This window comes from Astyanax mexicanus, chromosome 6 (genome assembly GCF_023375975.1).
Source record: "Astyanax mexicanus isolate ESR-SI-001 chromosome 6, AstMex3_surface, whole genome shotgun sequence".
Lineage (NCBI taxonomy): Eukaryota > Metazoa > Chordata > Actinopteri > Characiformes > Acestrorhamphidae > Astyanax > Astyanax mexicanus.
Window position 1 is genome coordinate 33,529,787 of NC_064413.1, and position 22,535 is coordinate 33,552,321.

The 22,535-nt window shown below is 35.0% G+C and overlaps 1 protein-coding gene across 2 annotated transcripts; it reads left to right on the forward strand.

The window, feature by feature from the left end:
- Nucleotides 1-1,181: 1,181 nt before the first annotated feature.
- Nucleotides 1,182-19,170, forward strand: sh3d21 (SH3 domain containing 21). 2 transcript variants are annotated; one of them, XR_007439506.1, is made up of 18 exons: nucleotides 1,182-1,417; nucleotides 3,510-3,667; nucleotides 4,600-4,657; nucleotides 4,980-5,095; nucleotides 6,217-6,301; nucleotides 6,444-6,505; nucleotides 7,189-7,228; nucleotides 7,720-7,814; nucleotides 9,605-9,700; nucleotides 10,034-10,085; nucleotides 13,291-13,353; nucleotides 14,223-14,331; nucleotides 16,087-16,246; nucleotides 16,502-16,579; nucleotides 17,188-17,345; nucleotides 17,438-17,501; nucleotides 17,927-18,035; nucleotides 18,377-19,170. XR_007439506.1 is itself a non-coding variant. In XM_007249628.4 (17 exons), exons 1-17 carry the CDS (start codon nucleotides 1,414-1,416, stop codon nucleotides 17,957-17,959), a joined length of 1,431 nt encoding a protein of 476 aa, XP_007249690.3. In that variant the 5' UTR covers nucleotides 1,182-1,413; the 3' UTR covers nucleotides 17,960-19,170. The 2 variants fall into 2 exon arrangements, 1 of the variants encoding a protein (XP_007249690.3); XM_007249628.4 differs by having other exon boundaries at nucleotides 17,927-19,170.
- The last annotated feature ends 3,365 nt before the right edge of the window (nucleotides 19,171-22,535 follow it).

Consider the following 22,535-nt stretch of genomic DNA (forward strand, 5'->3'; position numbering starts at 1 on the left):
TATGGCACGATATTTCAGGGTATAATATCGTACACGATATTAAATTTTTTTGCAGATATTATCGCGTACGATACGATATGGCACACCCCTACTCCAGATAATGACTCATATGAGTTTATCAAACAGTCGAGGGTCAGTGTAATGTTAAGGAGTTTAATTTTCTCACAGTATCGAGCTTAATTCAAAATGAAGAAGAAACAAGTTTTCATCCAAAGTTTTTTATTTCAGCCTTTGGCAAACAAATAAAAAGTTTAACCTTTCTTGATTTTCAGATTTGTACATTTTTGTATCTTTTAACACAAATCTAATGGTATAATCCAACTTGCAAAATGCAAAAATTGAAAAATCTGAAAATAAAGAAAAGATTCATTTTTTCCTGAAATTACGATTGTGAGGGGCAGAGGCGAAAAAACTAAAATTGGAGTATTTACATGCATTTTTTTATTTTTGCATTTAGCCTCAAACGGACAGAAAATTAACTAATAAATGTTACACTAAGTAGAACCAACCAGAAACAATCCTAATTCAACATTTTAAAAAAATATTGACTGAAAAGAGAATTTTTAACTAGCTTTATGGACTTATTAGCTATTTTGCTGCCTAAAATGCAGTCTAGTATATAGACTTATAAGAATGTTATGTTCTATGTTATGTTTAAAACTAAATTGTTTAAAAGTAAATTTTGTTTATATCTAAGATGAGCTTGTAGTGTAATACTGACTTTTTGAATAAAACATCTGAAATTATGTTGCAGGGAGAACAAGCAACCTTTTTACAACATCTACGTTTAAAAGTACAAAAGTATAAAATACCTAATTGTGACCATAATGTGTTCCTAAATGACACTTTCAAATGTATTAAATAATTTATTTTTATTTTTTTCGGATTCATTCCAGCATAAATATTATCTGGATTTGGCAGCATGTAGTCAGTAAATTTAGAGGCTGGTTTGAATGAACAAGATAGACACACACATTCTCCTTATGTGGCAGTGTGTCAAAAAAACAAAACAGGGATTGAATAATCGTTTGAGGCTTCCTTCACCCTTTTTCAATTTCTTTTTACTTCTTGTTACTCTCATTTTATGTCCTTTTTCTGGAGACCCATTCCGGCTGAAACCTGTTTTACCTGTTTCTGTTTCTCTGTGTGTGTGTGTGTGTGTGTGTGTGTGTCTCATGCAGGTATACATATGCGCTCACCTCAGAACGCCTGTAGCCTGTCATGACTAGCAGGGAAGACTTTCTTGTTAATATTTGACCAAAGGAAGGAGGGCCCAGGCCGCCCTTTCTGCTTCTCTTTCTTGAGCAACAGCTTCAATTAAGGCTGAGCTTTTAGCACTAGGAGTCTTTCTGTCAGCCCCACAGAGACTTCTGCCTTTGATAGAGAGGAGGACTCAGCACAGCTTCGGTAGCAATGGGTAAGTGTTTGTTTCTCACGTTAAACTGGAATGTTTGTTGGTGTCTGTTTTCACTGGTTTGTCTGGTTTCTGTTTGAAAATCTTACTGTTCTTTAAGTTTTAAATTTTTTAAAGACCAAAAATGTGATTAAAAAACAGGGTTATTCTACCAATTTCTGAACTCTTAAAACTTTATGAATATAAACTTGTTTTCTTTGCATTATTTAAGGTATAAAAGCCCTGCATCCATTTCATATTTTCTGCAAATAAATTCTATAAATGACATTGTTTTTATTTGGAATTTGGAAGAAATGTTGTCTATAGTTTATAGAATAAAACAACAATGTTAATTTTACTCAAACATATATCTATAAATAGCAAAATCAGAGAAACTGAAGTGGTCTCTTAATATTGTCCAGAGCTGTGTTTAGTACTTTTGGGGGCAGCCTAAAACATAGTCTTGGACTACACAACATTTAAAAAAAAGATTTTCTGTTCAAATGAAAATTTTGTCTACAACTGGGCTTAATCCCTGTGCAGTAAATGTACAAATAATAAAATGCTAGGCATATTCAGATTAAAGTTTCAGATTGGTTAAGTACATTCAATCCAATACTGTGTAGCTAGAATACACAGACGTTCTATTTTGGTAAAGGAAATTGCTTACTTCATAAGTTCCTTCACTCCAGGGCTGAGTAGCTAGTTTTCTTTCTGTTTTACAGTCTGAGTAGGGTTAAGATGTGTCAGCAACAATTTTCACACTTATGTTTTTGCTGTTGGGCTGATTTGCTTATGTTTTGTAAACACACATCTTCTACACTAGCTATGTTTTCAGTGAAGACTACAGCACAACAGCACAGGCTTTTAGATTTTAGAGTTAAACTCCACCTGGAGTCATACGCCACATACCACATACCTTCCATCCTGTTGAAACACATTACCTTCTTAGATCTCTGCTGAACACTAAAGATAAATTGCCTCACTCATCTGAGATAACACACATCTACTCTTTTAATGTGGGGTGGCAAAATGTGTAATAACATGCCAATGTATTTATTAGCCCAGATAAATTGCTAAATACCGAGACCACTGTATAACTGATATATTAATTAACAGTAGATATAATGATGAATCTTATATCACTTGTTTTGTAATTAAACATAGTATTAACACTTAAAAATAGCCAGCATACATATAAGATTTCATAACTCTGTGTACACCTTAAATGAGAAGTTGTAATAATACAGTATAATGGCTTATGCCAACAAGCATCATTTGGCATAATTAAATAACTCTATATAGGTTTTTTATTTAAGGCAGTGCTTTTAGATAAAACTCCATAAGACATGTTCAAAATCATTTGAATGCTTAAATTAATGTTTGTTTGGTTAAATAGACTATAGAATATTCTACAATCTATTTAGCTAAGGCTGGATTAAATAGGCAACATTCATAGTACAATATATTCCTTAATGTTTGAAGAAATAATTTACAACAAAATTTATACATGGATATGAGCAAAACACAAGCCATAGAAAACATATACCTGTACCTACAAACATCTGAAAAATGAATATGGCAATATGTAATGTCAATCAGTAACAAATGTTGTAATTATTATATGTTAAAATATTGAAAATTTGTGACATACAATGACAATAAAATACTGTCCAGTCCTGCTTACACACAGTACATGTGTCACTATATTAGTGTTACACTCACTGTCTATATATCATTCTTTAATGCACATTTAAAAAAATATAACATATAGAAAGGTTGCACAATTATTTTTTAACTAAGCTTATTCACTGCTTTATGTAGAACCCTTATTGCTAAGGAGCTTTGCCAAGTAAGCCTTTTGTTGACATTAGTTTATGCCATTATAGTGACTTAGCATTGATGCTGTATTACATGTGACAGCTCCGTTTAGGACATTTTACGTTGTAGGTTTTTTAAAATCAGTTTTTCCTCATAGACTTACTACAAAACTAACAAATCCTAAAGACTCGTCTCAGTGTGCTTGATCAGAACCTCATGCAATTTCTTTACTAACACTCCTTTACTAATCACTGGTGCTCTGTTTCTCACTTCTCTCTTCATGTATTTTTCTCAGAGGTGCTGGTGCTGATAGACTTTGAGGGGACGCTGGGGGACGAGTTATCGGTGCAAGCTGGAGATGTGGTGAAGAACGTGAAGGCAGCCAGTGAAGATGGCTGGCTAGAGGGAGAACTCCGGGGGAAGAGAGGCATTTTCCCATCTAACTTTGTTAAGGTAAAATTAGGCCTAGCATAATAATTATGTTATTAACTGATTGTACAATATAAGGCTATGTCCTCCATAACTCGTGGTGACCTTAATATTGTCCATTGGGTTTTCTAAAAAGGCAAAAAGAGCCTGTTATTGTGAATGAGTTGGTATGTTATGTTTAAAACATTTGCTATAGGATATTTAAGCACTTTATATTCCAGTTCCAAAGTATAAATGTTCTAATATTGCAAAATCTATTACTCTTTTTGTACCAGGAGTGGCATAAAGTTAGCAAAAAGCAGTGTGTAAGACTGGTGAAGGAAAACATAAGATGCAAGATGCAAAGACCAAAAATGTGATTAAAAAACAGGGTTATTCTACCAAACATTAATTTCTGAACTCTTAAAACTTTATGAATATGAACTTGTTTTCTTTGCATTATTTAAGGTAGAAAAGCCCTCCATCTATTTCTCATTTTCTGCAAATAAATTCTCTAAATTACAATGCTTTTATTTGGAATTTGGGAGAAATGTTGTCCTTAGTTTATATAATAAAACAACACGTTTCATTTTACTCAAACTTATACCTATAAATAGCAAAATCAGAGAAACTGATTCAGAAACTGAAGTATGTTTAAAACATTTGCTATAGGATATTTAAGCACTTTATATTCCAGTTCCAAAGTATAAATCTAATATTGCAAAATCTATTACTCTTTGAAAGATTCAATCCTTACTGTTATTATCATTTTATCAGTGGTATGAATGTCTTGGTCTTGATAATATTATTTATCACAATTATTTCTGGGACAAATTATTGCTTAAAATAAAAACTGGCTGTTGTAACAGGCCTGGGTGGAATTTTCTTCTTGTATTTTTGTTTGTCTGATATTTGTGAGTATGGTCAGGTTCTTCATGAGTTCCTTCTTGCTAACTTCTGTTTTTCTGTGTATATAGGAAGTGCCTGTGCACTTGATAGGAGACAGCAAAAGGGAGCCACGAAGCATGCGAACATGTATGTACATTATTTCCATCATTAGTCTTTAAAAGTAAGCAGTAAACAAACTAAGAAATTAAAATTTTAGAAAGCCTTCCAGTCTTCAGTTGCTGAAAAAATGTGTGCCTTGGCCAGCATGATAAACAAGAACCAAGTAATGAAAGACTTCTTCATCCACTCAAACCACTTCCTATCTCAAGGGCAGAGTGCTAATTATAAGCGTAGAAACGCTACTATAAATACATATTAAAACTCATGTGACTTTTTTCTCTTTTTTTGCATAACTCTTCAGTTTAGGCAGAGGCTTAGATTTGTCTTTTCTGCTTGTTTTTCACTGCAGCGAAGATGCCGTTGAAAGATCTTTGTAGAAAATGTGAAGTCACATATACCTACATGCCACAGAACGAGGATGAGCTGGAGCTGGCTGTTGGAGAGACTGTAGAGATCCTCAGAGAGGTAGTGAGCAACATGTTTCTTCCAGAGACATTCCTTATAATGTGTGTTAGCCATCATATGACTTAGTTTAGCAGATTACTGCATTTAGCAGTGCATGAATTAAAAAAGCAACATCCACCAAAAAGCATATATGGATTAGGGCTGCGAGATATAGAAAAAATAATTTATTTTTGGAGACATTTTTATGATAGAAGATAATTATGGTTATATTTTGACATGCAAGCAATGCATCAGTGTCAGATTCTTAAAAATGATTGAAATCGTCGGCACAGTGTTACAGTACTAGTCAAAAGTTTGGACACATTGTGTTCATGAAGGACTGCATTGTAGATTTATACTAAAGTCATCCAAACTATGAAGATAACATATGGAAATATTTAGTAAGCAAAAAAGTGTTAAACAACCATCAGGACCGACCCATTAAAGGAAGGACAAGAGTTTTCTCTGTTACACAGGATAAGTTCATCAGAGTTACCAGCTTCAGAAACTGCACGTTTACAGAACCCCAGATAAGATCACCTGTATGCTTCATAGTCTGGATGAATTCAGTATTTATTTACAATGTAGGAAGAAAATTTAAAACTAAAACCATTGAATGAGAAGATGTGTCCAAAATTTAGACTCCTACTGTGTATATTGTCACTATAACTTCCTTTTTGATTTGTTATCATGTTTTGCCATAATGTGAATCTGGACTTTTTTTGTGTTTTTTTTTTTTTGCATTGTATCAAAATTGAGTGAACCAATAGAAATGTTAGAAAATCACAATTCTGTGTGTAACAGTGACTATATTTAAAATGTGCTGCACTTCATCCAGTTAAACAGGACTAATTGCACTATTCATAATAAAAAGTGCATTTTAGTGCTTACAGAGCCTGGATAAAATGCACAATATGTTGATACAATTAAATAAGATATTGTCACATTGTCCATCCCTAGCCTAGATATCGCATAGTCTGAGTGTTTTGTTTGTACAGTTGTGCAATATTTATACCTGAGGCCTGGCATTTAAATGTACACTACCCTCTTATGTGTGTTAACTCTGAATCTCAGTCTCTCTGTCTGTTTGTATGTTTTGTAATGGCTTTCTTGACACAATGATTTTCTTTCTTTTTTCACAGATTGAAGATGGATGGTGGATGGGAAAGAAAAATAACAAAATAGGAGCTTTTCCATCCAACTTTGTTAAAGAAATTTTTCCAAAAGGTTCGTCCATAGTGCTTGATATTGTGTACCTTCTTTTCAGTTGTGATGGTTGTTGTTTTTGGTGTTTTTTTATTAATAATCAATGACCTATCATAAAATGGTAATACAGAATGTCTCTCTGATTTGCCTTCATGTTCTACAGATGGTCTTCAGCATGAGAGCAAGAGCAGACCTAAACTTTCTGATTCTCTCTTCACTAAAGAGGTAGGACAGAGCAGATCAGTTCACTACACAGCTTGGTGCTTTTTGGATCTTATAATAATAATAAATAGGGCTGTGTATTGGCAAGAACTTGGTGATACAATATGTAGCACAATACACAGGCTGTGATTCAATATATCATAATAGATTTGATACTGTGAGGCGATATGTCACATTTGTTTAATAGAAAAAAATAAAATAAAATGTTGCCCAGCTTTAAAAAAACCCGTTTTGAATCCATCTCTTCTTTTACTATTCCAAAACCATTTTCTTGTGGATAAACATCATCAATGTTATATGTTACAGCGATATAAAAAAGATGTTATGAATTTAACTTGAACCCAATGAAAATCACAGTTTGATTTCTTAAACTCTTAAATTCTAGGACAGTGGTTCCCACCCCTGTTCATGAGGGACTCCCTGCCCTGCACATTTTAGTGTCCTTGCTCCCAACACACCTGTTTTTTCCTATGTAGTTTCTCCAGCAGAAATAAAAAAAACGTTGTAGTAAAAAAAATACTATTATATTCATAAAATCTGACCATAAACAAGAGAGTACATCGCTGCTATCTATCGAAAGCAGTATTGCAAAACAAAATATTGGGATTTTTTGATACATTGATATATTTTTTACAAATCTAATGAATATATATATAAAAAATAGATTTGTTTTTTTTTCTACACAGGCACCACAGCAGAGAGCTAGTATTCGCAAAAAAACAAATGGTGAGTATGTGACAAAAAGCCAAATGACAACCATTGTTTTGGGCCTGTTTAGCCTGTTCTGATGACTTTACTGTAGAAGCATGGAAGGTAGCTCTTTGTTATAATGTCAGAGCAGGTCTATTTTGGCCACAGGCCTATTTAATAATAATTAGTTGGGTGTTAACCAAGTATACAAGAAGTCGTCAGTCCTGATTATACCTACACGTGCTGCATACCATAAGGGTGGCACCCTGAAGAGTGACATACCTCTAGTAAACATGTCTTTATACCAGCCACAGTCGTAAGAGCTTAAAGTTCAGTCAATTATCTCAGTCTGTCAGCTGATATAATATAGATCGAAAGAATGAATCATGAAGGGTACCAAAAACACCAGTTCTTTACTTCCTTTAAAGCTGCTAATCATTAACGTCACACATTTACAGTAAGCATTCCTGTAGTGTACTGTCACCATGCTGGTCATTCTAAACTTTCCCTTTGCTGTTGTCTGATAGTGAAAGAATGCTGCCAGGTCATGTTTGATTACACTGCCGTTGCTGAGGATGAGCTGAACCTAAAGAAGGGAGACATAGTCACCATCATCAGCAAGGTCAGATACTGAAGAATATTTACCTAATGCACATAAGTTGTTCACTTGTAGGACATTACAAAGAGGAGCCATTAGAGTTGACTAGATGACCTGTTTAATTAAGAGAATGTCTCCCAGAAGATACTCTACTATTATGTTTTGCATTGAATCTCAGTCTTTTCCACATCAAAGCTCATCAACAGCTTTAACATTAACAGTAAATTCATAAATTGAATTTTAGTTATCAGTGACATCTTGCAGTTTCTTTGCTTTCATTCCTTATACAGTTTTCAAGCTATTAACGTTGACATTCTATACACTGTGTGGGTATTATTTAGCTTTAAAAAATACATTTGAATCTTTTTATTTGATTCCTTATTACTGAAGTTTTAATACACAAATTGTTGGTACTTGTTCACTGCTGACTACTGCTTCTCCTGAGTATAAGTCCACACGCCACTAGAGGGTGCTTTACAGCCCACGTTTGATCTGTTGCCCAGCTTTTAAGAACCCCCTTTTTGAATCCATCACTTCTTTTATTATTCCAAAACCTCAAAATCGTTTTCTTGTGGATAAATATTTGTAACACTTAGCCATATTAACAAATATGTTATGAATTTAACTTAAACCTACTGAAATTCATAGTTTGATTTCCACCTGCCTTGCACAATTTAGTGTCCTTGCTCTTAACACACCTGTTCCACCTAATCTGCTAAAAATACACTTTTCCTGAGTTGAAAGAACTAAAGGTAAACCAGGAAATCACTAAAAGGATGAAGGCTGTGAACCACTGCCCTAGGTTTATTATCCCATGGTCTTAAGGCATCCTAAGGATTAATAATCATTAATAATAAAATAATTAATATAAAAAAATAATAATAATAATAAATTAAACAATGCAGTCAAACTTATTAAGCATTTAACTGTCACATTTTATAAAAATGTACCACAAAAAATGTTATTCATGTCATGTCAATCAGCAAAGACATGTTTGAGGCCCAGTGCTTTCTTAAATTTGCACTGTGGGGTACAGTCCAGTGTGGTTAACAAGTAATAAAAAGTGTTTGTTCTACACTGACATACCAAAAGTCATAAGATAGCAAGTAATGTATTTTGCTATGTCCATTGGAAGCTAAAGAATGCTGCTCTGATCTGTGGAACGTGTCTGTAGAGCTTCCAGTATTGAATGTGTGTTTTGTGCCAGGACAAGTCTAGCCAGATACGACCAGTCAACATTATTACCACTCACTGCTCTGTCCACTGTGGGTGGTAATGCCTTCTTTGACATATTCCCAGTACACACCTACAATACTTTAAATGTATTGTAAATGCCCACACATCTTTAGAAATGGATCGCCAACCCAACTGGCACCCACTATCAGGCCCTGCTCAAAATCTGAAAATTAATGTTGCCTTGCCATGAGCACGATGGCCAACCCATTCACAAGAAAACACCACACAACTTCAAGCTGTCCCCTTAAATGAGACTTTATGATAAATTTATCAATTTGCATTTAATTGTACTAAAGGGCTTCGAACAAGTCCAATATGTTTGAAGAAAAATGAAAACTGTAAATACCATTTTCTATTTTTCATTTTTCAAGAAGTGCTATTACTAAGTTGGTAAACAATGAAACTGCTTTGTAGGTTATGTAATTATGTCTGAAGAACTAAAGCCCTTAAGGATTTAAGGGCTTAATGTATCCTTTATGACTTCCGTCATCATTTGAAGATCCTAGTTCTTGAAGTGAGGGTTTGTTTGAGGGCTGAAAACAGGGCTTGGCTTGACTCTCTCTTCCTTTATTTTAAAGGCCTCAGAAGACGACGGATGGTGGGAAGGCGAGCTGAATGGGCGGAGGGGCTTCTTCCCTGATAATTTCGTCATGGTGATCCCAATGGACACTCAAGTGAGTGGGGTTGGGAAATGTTCTCACACTGGCTTTAGTGCATGGGAATGAGAGTTACACTGCTGTAGAATTTTTCCAAAACAGTTTTTAGTGCAGAAACGCCCAGGTCACTTATAGAGCGTATTTTGAGAGGCAGTAAGTGCTGGTTTTTATCACTTTACTGTGGTGTAAATGAGCTTTACTGTGGTTATTTTAAGCAGGAATTAGTCAGAGGTTTCCGTTAGCCTCTGAGTAAAGGAAAGCTAAAGTCAGTAACATGATGTTCCCATGGAAATAGCATGTTGTTTAACTAAACACTGTGTCTAAACCATTTTTTCTTATTTTTCCTGTTAGCTTGGGGACAAAAGCCAGCTGCCACAGAGACATGGCACACTGAAGCAGTCAGGTAAGAGAATCTCCACACTTCTACACTTTTTCAACTTCTTCAGCTTCAAAAGGTAGTAGGAAAGCAGATGATTGGTAGATTTTTTTGTTGAGGCATGCTGGAGGGATGGAGGATGGTTCAAGTTTTGGCCTGTATCTGGAAGCAGTTTATTTTATTACTTATGGCACAATGTTGGACTTGATTTCATGGAGGCATTGAGTAATTCATGGAGTGTTTGAGTAACTGTTAAAATACACCAAATAATACAGCACATCATTTTCATAATTTTAACAGCTTTTTTACATAACTCTAATTTAAGCAAACTTTCTAGGTGGAGGTAATGTTAAGCATGAATTCTACCTGGTTTCCAGGTTGGGATGGTAGATATTAACAATAATTTAACAGTTATTTTAGCTGTGCACATTTACTTGTGGTGTGTATTTTTGGATCGCAAAGTATGATACACCTGTTCAGGAATCAAGGCTTATAAATTAGCTTATCCTTCTTTTTTTGGCCAAGAGTTTTCGATAATCACCATCCCACCTCATTCTCAACTCCACACCTCGTCCCAAAAGTACGAGATGGAACACAGATACCTTCAGTTTAGAGAACACAGTTCCACTGCTTGACAGCTCAATGTTGGGGACTTAATATCCCTCTAGCTCACAACTGGTTTTAGACATGGTGCCAGTAGGTTTATGTTTAATTGCTTCAGAAAGTCCTATTCTATTAGCAATACTTCTATACAGGGACTAGATAAATAAACAGTTTGTGTCAGCATTCAGACATAAGAAAGGTTGTCCAGAAATACATTTGGACATTACATGTGTGGATGCTCAGCTCAGTTTTGCCAAATCAGATTATTTAACAGAGTTATCTATTTTTATTATTTTTTTTCATGTAGGTCAGCCACAGAAAAACATGTGAATTAGGTTTAATAGAGATTCCTTTTTTTATAATCCATCGTTTTCTTTAGCAATCAGGCACATCATTTTGTTATTGTAACTTAAAAAAAAAGCTATTGCACAATCATGTGCTTGATTTGCTGTATGCGTTTTTATCCACATACATGTGCCTTAATATTTGAGTCCTCATTACAGAGCATAAATATATCTATACTCTGTAATCTGAGATGTGGATCTCACATATGTCTGTATGTCTTGCTTTATGTAGAGGCCACTTTGTGCACACTGAGGTTATGCACAGCTATAATGAGGTTAACACAAATCCTTTCAGTTACACCAAGTTATAAAAAAGAGCACAGTATGCAGTGTATTATAACACATCTTCACCACAGGCTGCATTCACTGAGCTGATTTTGAAGAAAAAAAAAAAAAGGATGTGAAATGCTGATCGTCAGCTGTCATAGCTGGAGCAGGAAGTGGCTTTTTAACTTCGATAAGCTTAGAAAAATGCTGAGAACACCTGCAGCTTTGACTTGAGAAAGCTCTCACGTGTGAAGAATGTACAGTAAATGTAAGAGAGGAGCTTTAGAATGACTGTAAGATGATCTAGTTCTAGGTGATTTAGGTGGATTATCTACTCCACCCGAATGTCTTCTTGTGGGTAAACAGGATTCTTTGTTGATATATTTAGTAGTGAGTGACTAAAATCTGCAGGACTCGAATGCAGTGTGTGAGTGTGAGTGTGTGAGTTCCACAGGAAACTGTAGGCCCTGCTCATGCCACGTGTGCAGTCTGCAGAGGAAGGCAAGGGCACTTGAATATTTTTCTGACCTCTTTTGCAAGCATCTTCTGCTATGTAGTGAGTTTTACACTGCAGATACTTGGAGAAAAAAACTTTGTGTTTTCTTGAGAGGGTATGTAGACGATGTGCTTGGTTTTCTTACTTTTAATTACTTAATCTTATTCTTCAATTTTCGTTTAAAGCATGTTTTTGTTTTTATTGTCGTGTATTCAGTAGTACTTGAATTTGGCAAGTTTAATGGTGCGATTTCCTGCAATGGTATATGCAATGTAACTCAGGCCTGTCAGTTTATTTATTTAGTATGTAGACTGCATGTAGTTAGACTGTATATATTTGTATATATATTTCCTTTTTTTGGGCCATATATTGTTTCAGAAATTATTTAAATAAATAAATGAATTTATTGTCATTTTGTGCCACTGATACAATTCTAATATAATAGCATAGCAAGGCTCTTACATCCTATTAAAAAAATATGGACTTTTGATTATTATAGTTATTCAGACTTAAAACAGAATTGAAATATATACATATTTAAAGGGGTATGCAAAAACAAACAGATACAGGACTAGTCTAAAATTATATGTGGTCATATTGTTATGCTTGATTAGTGTAGTTAATCACTGTGCAAAATGGCACTTTTAATTTACCACAATCAGTAGTAATGAGTGCAATTTCAAACCTTTACTAGATTGTGGAGCATTTCTGTAAATATTTTATAGATTAGTATATAATGATGACATGAGAACAATAATAAAGATCATGACTGTGAATAATCTTACAGAGGGGTAACCAACGATGATAAAAGAAGGACTGACCTCTGAGGGACTCCTTAAGTAGCAGTGATTTAGGCAGAAACTAAATGAGAATGATGCTGAGAAATGGGTGATAACTGTGCCAGATGCAACACTTACTGTACATCCAGAAGCAGTAAAATACTGAGGGAACCATGATTAATACAGTGGAGGTCACTGGCTTAGTTTTAAATGGGATATAAGAAGTTAAGAAAGATTGCATTTGAGAGTCTACAACCTTTTTTGGACCATCATTTTAATGGATAGTAGCATCTACAGCAGAGTGGGAAACAATGGGTATAAAAACAAAAAGATGGTATTGTTTCACTGTCATTTTAACAATAACATTTCCATGTAACTTACACAAGTTTTATTTCTTTGCAGTTTTGTATTCTCTGAGAAAATGTCACACTTCATATATTAAAATTAACTAGTGTCTGAGTACAATATTAAACACAGTTTAATGTGAGCTTTACTTCACATGCTATCATGAAATCCGTTTAAGAAGTTTCTCAGAGTTCTCATTTCCCAAGTTATTTTTTTTTAAAAAGACTCATGGGGGGGTTTAAGTAGCCACAGGACACAGCATGGTTCTTCCTCTGTCAGGCAAACTCTGAATTTCCCATGCTTTTAGAGGGCCTCCAGTGTTGACCTCGGGTCTTTATGGGAATGCTGTAAAACAAGCCTTATTGTGCAGTAAAATATCACTTTTCTCTGTTTGACAGTAAAGCAGACTTCTGGAATGGACAAGAGCAGCAGTGAAGCAACTGGAAAAGCAGAGGTCAAAGGTGAGAACACTACAGCATAAAAGACAATGAAGGAAAATTATTAATGGTTATATAACAACAACTGCTTGAAGGTGGGAGTAATCATCTCTGCAGGGCTGTGTTTTGTGCACAAACTGGTTTATGGTTCTAGGCTTTAAGCCATTATACCAATGGCAAACTCAACAGGGGCAGCCAGAGCGGCCAGTGCCCCTATGGTTGCAAAAACATTGCTAAAGTTTGCAGTTGCTACAATTGCTAAGCCCTCTATAGTGGCAAAAAAAGACAAAGTACCCTATTCACTGCAAGTGATTCAGTAGCTGCTAGCTTGCCCCTTCTTGCAATAAATCTTGTGTCTATATGAGGGTCCATCTATGCATGTTTTTTTTACTTATTTATTATTATCACTTTTTAAAATATAGTTTAAACGCATGGAAAAGAGCCTGGTTAGGTTCTTCTTTAATAGAGACATGAAGGGTGTCTCTATACGTGTGAGAACATGGGGAAGTTCCCTACAGGAAGCCTTTTGAGTGGATAAAATGTGATGCGATGCTCTTTAAGTGCCTTCACACTGGGTTATATTTTATTTAATAATAAACAATAATTATTTAGTCCAGATATTATTTAACCATTTAACAATAAGTATTACTGTTGTAAGTACTGTTATTTGTGATTCTTAAAGTGCATGCTGACAGTCCCCTTATCTTGCAGTAGGTGAATTTGAATTTTTTGTCACCCTCTTCAAACAGCGTGTCAATCACTACATTATACTATACAAATAAGTGTTGAATCAATCAGAATGCTTGTTTTAGATTTGTCAACTTAATAAAAGCTAAGTTTTGATATTTGCTTTTCTCTTGGAAAATCAACACTCAAATTGTTTCTCTTTGCAGATGAAAAGCCAGATTTCAGAAGCGATTCACATAAAGTCAAGCTGACTGGTCTGTTCAGAACACCACCTCCTCCTACATTAAAGGAGAAACCACTGAAGCTTGTGTCAAAGTAGGTCATCTTTACAACTAAACTTTCACAAATGATTGTAGATGTTGGTGTTCATCTCATAATCAGGCAGAGTTCAAGTCAGACAAAGCAGGGTCAAAACCGGTAAACTGGAGCATACAGTAAAACACATAACAGGGTCGAAAAAACAGTCCAGACATCAGTACACGGTAAAGGCAGCAAAACAGGGCAGGCAACATCCAGAGTCGAGGTAAACAGAAAAAGGGTAATACATGGAGATCAAAACAGTAGCAAGGAAACGTGTTGTAATGCAGGATGAACCAAAACAATACTCAGCAATGAGACTGAGTACTGAGCATCCTTTTATACCCGGCTCACCTGGTGTTAGTACTCAGGCCAACGACTTCCTGAGGGTGTCACATGATTGTAAGAGTCACAGACTGGTGCAATCTGGGTAGTGTAGTTTTGCGGCTGGAAATCGCAGGTATAGACAGGTGTTTCTTTAGCATCAGGCGTGAAATTCATGTAACACCATGTAGCATGCGTGCAACACCTTCATAATCAAAATGAGCCAGAGAGAAAGTGTAAGTTGTGTACGTGCATTTACTCATTGAACATTCGATATGTTGTAATGTGGGGAAAAAAAAACAGGATCAACCAAGGTCAGTGATCCAACAAGTCACAATATTAATGATGCACTCTGTGTATCCAAGTATGGAGTAAAATATATCATATTGGGCAGATATAATCTACTTTTTCTACATATGTCAAATGAAAACAGAGTGATGCTTTTATTTTGCATAAAGTAGAAAAGAAGTTGTAATATTTAATTAACTTGTGCCTTATGTGACATTGTACATGTTTTGATCGGAATATTGCCCATGAGCAGATTGTGATGGTGATGAAGAAATTATAATGTGCAGCCCTAATTCCTACTTTATAAAATAAAAAAATAAAAACATAGCAAGTAAAACTCTATTTTGTGGTTATTTGTTTTTGGTAAGTAGGGATATTATATGGGCAGAGTATACATAATTAATTTAAAATTAAGTTCCTCTATGACTGTGTCTGGTTTTGCACACAGAAGTTTGAGCAAAAATGTATTTCCACATTTCTGTTCTGTACAGTATGAAAACCTCCGTTTCTAAAAATGGAACTGAACACCAGTTAGTAAATGCTGATGGTGAATTTCACATTAATGTTAAAAAAGCCTCAACAGGAAAACCTAGATGATCTTAACCTCTTAATTTACCAGTTTGTTAATGTTTTATGTCAGAGCAGTCTAAGAGGAGGATATGAAATGATCAACCTTTATATAAGTTTAACTGAGCTATATTAAAGCTAAGTGAGTCACTGCAGAACTAAACACGCTGCATCTGCCTGTTCCTCTTCTGTATGTCTGCATATAGAACATTTAACTGAACGGAATCACACTATTGATATGCAACTCAGATATGCTGTTAAAACTGTGTACACTTTAAACTCTGGTAAACTTACACCACAACCATGACAGTCATGTAATGGCATTATATTTTCATATGTGGTAAACAACGATTTAACAAATAATTGAGATAAAAAATAATAAAATAAAATGAAGTAGCATAGTTTTACGAGATGTTAAATCTTTTACAGTATATGCTGACTTTAAAGAAAGTGCAGGTGTGCTTTGTTTAACCTGTTTGTGTACACCTAAAGCACACGTCTGTTTATAGGTTCATCATCATCATCATCCTCCTGCATGTGGGCTGCATCTGATTTCTCAGTTTATCACAGAGATATATATATATTTTTTTTCAGGAAGAATGAGGATTTGCCTCCTGCCTCATCTAAATCCACAGAGAATGAACACAAGGACTCTGACCAGTTGGATGTAGTAAACGTGTCTTCAGAAAAACTCGTCCACCCTACTGCCCACAGGGCCAAACCCCCCCAGAGGAGACCACCTACAGGCCTACATGTACGGAAAGTGTTTGATTAGTTCTTTGCTATTATACAGAGAGCTGACAAAGGAAAACACTCACCATATGAATGGAGAAACATAAGGGCAGATGTTATGAGTTGCACCACATGGTGTAATTTAACAATGAATATTTTGCCATGATCTGTGGCAGTTTATTTAAAATAGATTTGTATACTACTTTTCACAACAGATGTTTCCACAGTTATAAAGGTGCTGATCCGCCCCATTTATTTTTCTGTTAATTCTCTAAAGGCTTCTAGTGACACCAACCAGAACGAGGCATCAACACAAATAGATGGAGCCCTTAAAAAGCAAGATGTGTCCTCCAAGGTTTGAAAACCAAATGTTTATTTAACAATTTAACATTTACTGATTAAATACAAAAACAACTATTGTTCATGAGTAAAATATGTTAAAGAGAACATGGTACACATTATAATATGACATTTATTATCATCTGATGTTAATGTTGAATAGCCCCTTTTTACATGAGGGTAAATACTATTCAATCTGAATAAGGCTTATCAAATTATCATATTACAGCTTATCCAAACATACAGTAAAACTCAATAAATGTAACAAGAATTTTGAAATAAATATTAATTAATTATTTTAATTAATTATATTAAAATCATGTAAGATCATTTGGAAAACAAAATTTGGCCTCAGATTTCTCAGACACCTCTAGCCAGTATATGGATATTTTCCATTACCAGCTTACCTGATTTTGCATAATTTAGCACATATTTGCCAAAACAGGCATTACATAATGGTTAATATAATATTTAACAATATTTGTATATTGTTAATCTCCCATAAGCTTTGAACATTAACATAGAGGAGTAAAATATCTACTAACTATATTAATGTTACTGTTGTTTATTCTAATATTAGTGTATCTCGGGACAGTGTATGTAAATAAAATGGTGTACTTACAGGTCACAGAAAATCATTTACCATCATCTTCAATACTTCATCCTGCTCAACCCAAACCAACTGAGGTCAAGTCTCCAGCTGAGAAACCCACACTGGATCAGGTATTGGCTGAACTTAAGGAGCTACGCATGGCACTGGAACTGCTTAAAACCCAACACAGGTGAGTATCACTGCCAGATACAGAAGAACACTCTGTCAAATACCTCACTACTAATTTTGCCCATAATAATATATAACAATATTCCCAAACAGTACCGACATGAAAGAGCTTAAAGACGAGCTAGGTGAGGAGAGGAGCAAACGAATGAAATTACAGGTATGTCATGTGAAAATTCTTTCTGTTTTAAAAACAGCATTCACTTAGTATTCATAGAATCCATACACTCACATGCCACAAATTATGGAATATTTATTAGATGAAATTACCACCCACAGTGGACAGTGCAATAGGTGGTAATAATCAGGACTGGCTTTAATTGTCCGTGTGAACAGACAATGGAAGTCACATCCATATTTATTGAAGAAGGCCCAGATTGCATGTCTAACAATTAACTGCAGGGTTTTTTTTAGCTTTAAATGGGATGTGGCAATGGTAATGGGACACAGTACTGTTTCTGTCCCATGGGTTTTGGCATGCTGGTTCTTTTTTTTTTAAAGAGATTTTAGTCATGCTATGGCAGGGAGCACTGTAATAAAAGTATTGAGCTCAAATTTAAGAACTGTTTTTGTCACTGTTTGCAGGATGAAGTTCAAGCCCTGAGAAAGCAGAAGTAACCTTGAAGGACTTAGGCCTCATTTGGACTCTGTCTCTTTAAGAATGTTGTTTTTCTATGTGTTACTGCTCCCACTGGAATGCTGGAGCAGTATGAGATACAGTGAGATCACAACACAGAGAGAGAGAGAGGGTGTGTAAGTGATTAGACAGAAGAGACGGACACAGAGACTCTCGCAGAGAATCTGGAACTTGCTTAGAGCTTATTGGCTCCATGCTTCGTAATTATGTTATCTGAAAACGGTTTTCAGAAGAGGGATCTTTCTTATTTCCAGAAATATGTGAAAATCTATTGTTTATAGATATAGAAATATTTTTAAATGACTACTTGTTTGTCAAAGAATTTTTTTCTTTGTGTGATTCTGTGGTTTTCTGAAGTCTTTAGCTTTGTATGACTTAACAAAAAAATTCCCACTTGCGTATAACTCTGGCATTACATGTTTTTCTGTTTTTTAATGTGTTTTCATTGTTCTTCCAAATCAGTAGTTAGCAATATCGTTGGGAGATTGCTGGTCCGATCCTAAGCGATGCCACAGCCAACAGTGTTCCACAGCTAAATTGGACTGGTTCTTGCTGGGGGTGTTAAATGACTCTCCCCCTCACCCAGCATGATGCCAGTCTGTGTGGTTAGCATTCTGCTGCAGAGTGATGATGTTTTGGTGGCAGATGTGTAGGATTGAGGGGTTACATAGGAATAAGAACAAGAACAAGCACATATTGAGTCTTGTTACTCCTTAGAATTAAAATTCACACTGTATAGGTTGTTATTCTGTTGTTTATTAACTTCCCTTTTCTGTTTTTATCCTCTTCTGACTGGTGACACAGTCTGTTAAAAAACAGTGTATGTGCTTTTACATTATTTATAATAAGCCATATTCAGTATATGATGATTTAAGATGGCTGTAACAAGATATAGACAATATTGTGTTACTGGTCTGGGATTGTTTTGTTTGTGTCAGTTAGAACTCTTTGTTACTGATTTTATTTTGGGTTGATCTGATACTTGAGGGCACTAATGAGTGAAGGTAAAATGAATATGGACCATTATGGCATATCTTTTATGCTTTTTTAACTCAAGTTACAGACCCTATGGGTATTGGTGAGGTCATCGATGAAAGTCTGAGCAGAGTTAGGTCAGATGCTAGATTCCTGCTGCCTGTTATCATAAAGCAGCTTGTCCTTTGAGCAAACCAAAGCTTATGAAAAAAAACAACTCAACAGAACATTAAACATCAGAAGAAACAAGATTCTCCCTTGCTTCTCCCTCTAGAGTTTGGCAGTTCTGTTTTTGGAACTGTATGTAATGGGATACATTGTAGTGTACAAGATCCAAGTAGCCTTGCTCTGGAAGTACAAACTGTTAATAAAATCCCAAAGCAAATGTGTGTTGTTTGAGTAATTACTGCATAAATAAATAGCTTGTCTGTTCTCATTTTTACATAGATGTTTTTCCTCTGTAAAGCATATTCACAATCAACAAAAGATTACAGAGATTAAAACAGATTCAGGTGTGTCTAAGCAGGGGAATCACCCCTATGTGCTGGACTGGAACTAAAGAACTGTTGCAGGCCTTATTTATACTGACTGGACTGCAGTAATGTGCTACTAACAAGCACACTCCATAAACTACAGCTTCTGCCAGGGCTCTTAAATTGCTGCATGCTTTTATCGAAAATGTTTTATCATGCATTCACTGACTTCTAATCATGTCGAAAGTGGAAGTTAGATACTTCTGGTTTTACTTAAGGCTAATAAGTGTGCAAAGAGTCTCACTTCATTACTGAATTCCTGTTTAATCTTTTTTTCTGATGCTCAAGCCAGCATCTGTTTTAGGTCCACAGAATAAAACCCATGACATGCCAATTTTCACTGTTGAAATACACTAACTGAGGCCTTTATGAAGCTTTTTTTTTTTACTTCTCTTTGAGCTTACTTCCACTAGATGAGAGCACTTCAGTAAGTCTTACAGACAATTACAATAAAGTGTTGTTTTAACTGAAATTATTTTTTCTTTTTTGTTTCACTAGAACATTTTTAAATCAATATTTTAATTTTAATAAATGAATTAGCTAATGATTAATTTTGTGCATTACAGTGCTGATTTTTACTACTCAGTGGAACCTACAGCCTACAGTGAGCACTCCCATCGATTGGGACAGTGAGATTAACCTCCAAAAGTAAATGATCCTAACTCTTCTCTATAGCACTGTAAAGTACAGTGGAAGTCTAAATAGGTCTATATAATCATTATATAATCAAACGGTTATTAAAAAAGAATCATGCAAGGATTTGCTTTATTCAGAAGAACCAGTTAACCAGACTAATATTTTGTTCATATTTTTTAAAGACTTATAATCCAGAATATAACGTTAAATATAAGTGCATGCATGTATGGTATTTAGTTAGGAGAAAAAAAGAGAATTGAGAAATGTTTGAACCTACAAACACCTGGTGCAACACCTGTTCTGTCGAGCTGTGCTACCTTGTTAAACCGTGCAACCCAATAGTATATTTAGCTGTAAAAATACAAAAGTAGTACAATATTACAGCATGTTCCGAGCCGAAGTCCTAGTAGATGTAGCGTTAGTATATTAAAATAGCATAAATCACAGTATCATCTAAAAATTATGGCAATAAGGTCATTACAAACTGTTTTTATTTTTTAAACAATAATTATTGTATTTATTATTATTAATTTTCATTTACACTTTTGTGCAATGACAGCCAGTCCAGGTTGTAAATGATTTTTTAATGCAAAAAACACGAGAAATAATAAAGAGTGTATGTCAGCGCAAGCGTACTGCCTTTAGGAAGCACGTATTGATAGGTACCATAACTCGACTGAACACCCGGCCGCCACAATGTTGCCTGCTGTTATTAAAGGCGAAAACAACAATATCAAAAAATACTTAACTGCGGTCCCTTTAAACCTTTACAAAGCAGGATATAGATTTATACGAGCTTTAAAAAGGATTAAAAACAACCCAAAACAATTAAAAATCAGCTGACGGATAAAATTCCCTGTCACCAGCGTTATCTTAACTTTTTTGTTCTTTCTCAGGTATGGTTCCATACTGACGTATCAGGCTTTCTTTGGACCCCAGAATCGCCGCCTGCGGCTTTTTCTTTTTTCTTTTTTTGTTAGCTTAATCTCCTTATGGATCATTGCAATTTGAAGGGACTTGCATCAAAGCTTAAAAATAATATTAGATTTGGGGAAGCCTGGTTACTTTTCTTACAATATATTGAGAGCTTACTGCTTTGTTTACAGTTTTATAACTGCTGTTTTTGTCTGTCTTGTCATTGTCTTATTGTTTTTCTTTTTTTCCTCTCTCTCTCTTTCTCTCTTTTTTCTCTCCTCTTCCTTCGGTGTATGTTTGTATATGTGCATCTATCAATAAAAAAACTTTGTGTATTTAGTTTATGTAAATTAGCTACTAGCCTGTACGCTAGTCCCCGCTGGCGCTGTGTTCCGCCTCCGCCTCCACGAGCCTCTCCTCCTTCATTCACTCATCACTGTTCCACTAACAGACTCTACCGCTCCACCTCCCCATATCAGTAATAGTCACATCAGTTAAACAGCGGCTGAATCTTACCGGTGGGCTGCAGGAGGAGCAGCGGACTGTCCTGGAAGTCCTATAAACTTTAAAGAAAAACTAAAAAATTATGCAACAATATGAATCAGATAAATTCAGTGAGCAATTATGTTTGTTTCTTATTGTCGAGACATGTAAAGATTTTAAGTAAAAATGGTAATAAAATAAAACTTTTCATCTCTTTTTTCTAGAAATGATAAAAATCATAAAAATCGTAAAACACTTAATTAAAGCGTTTAAATTGTTAAACTGTTTGAAACGAGAAAAAAGTACACAGGAAAGTGTGTAAATGTGTGCTTAAAAGAGTTCCTTTAAGAACTTTACACAGCTTTTAAAGGGTCTGTGACATATGTCACCATGGGTTCTTTTAGGATATTGTTGTATTTTTCAAAATTCAAGCTTTATTTTTTTTTTCTTTTTCAAATGAACAAAACGTTTCTCTCTGATTTGGCTTCATAAATGTAGAGCTCCTGGTTCTGTTTTGTCTGTTCTGTTTTGTAATGAAGTTTGCGTCTCTCCTGTAATAGCCTTAGATAAGTTGATTAGTAGTGACTAATTTAAAAGGCAGATATGGTATGGAACAAACATGTTTTAAATAACAATCACCTGTTCATAAGTTTCTGCGAGTTCACTCTTGCAAGGTAACTTGTCAAGAACCTTCTTCCCCAGAACACAAATCTGTTCTTTCATAAAAATAATTCTAAAGGTTAATAATATCTATGCATAGATCCATTTAATAATAAACAGTTTTATGGTGTCAGCAACTTGTTTTATAGAGGTTGTCTAATGTTTAGACTGACGCTGTAATGCTCTATGCTCACTTCTAGGGGGCGACACTTACCTGCTGTATGAGCTGGATACTTCACCGAGTCAATAAATGAGTGAATTTTACAGCTGTAGGGATGATAAATATGATACTTGTCAACTGCATGACCATAACATTTTGTTCAAGCACAACATATAAATACATAATACAGTATTG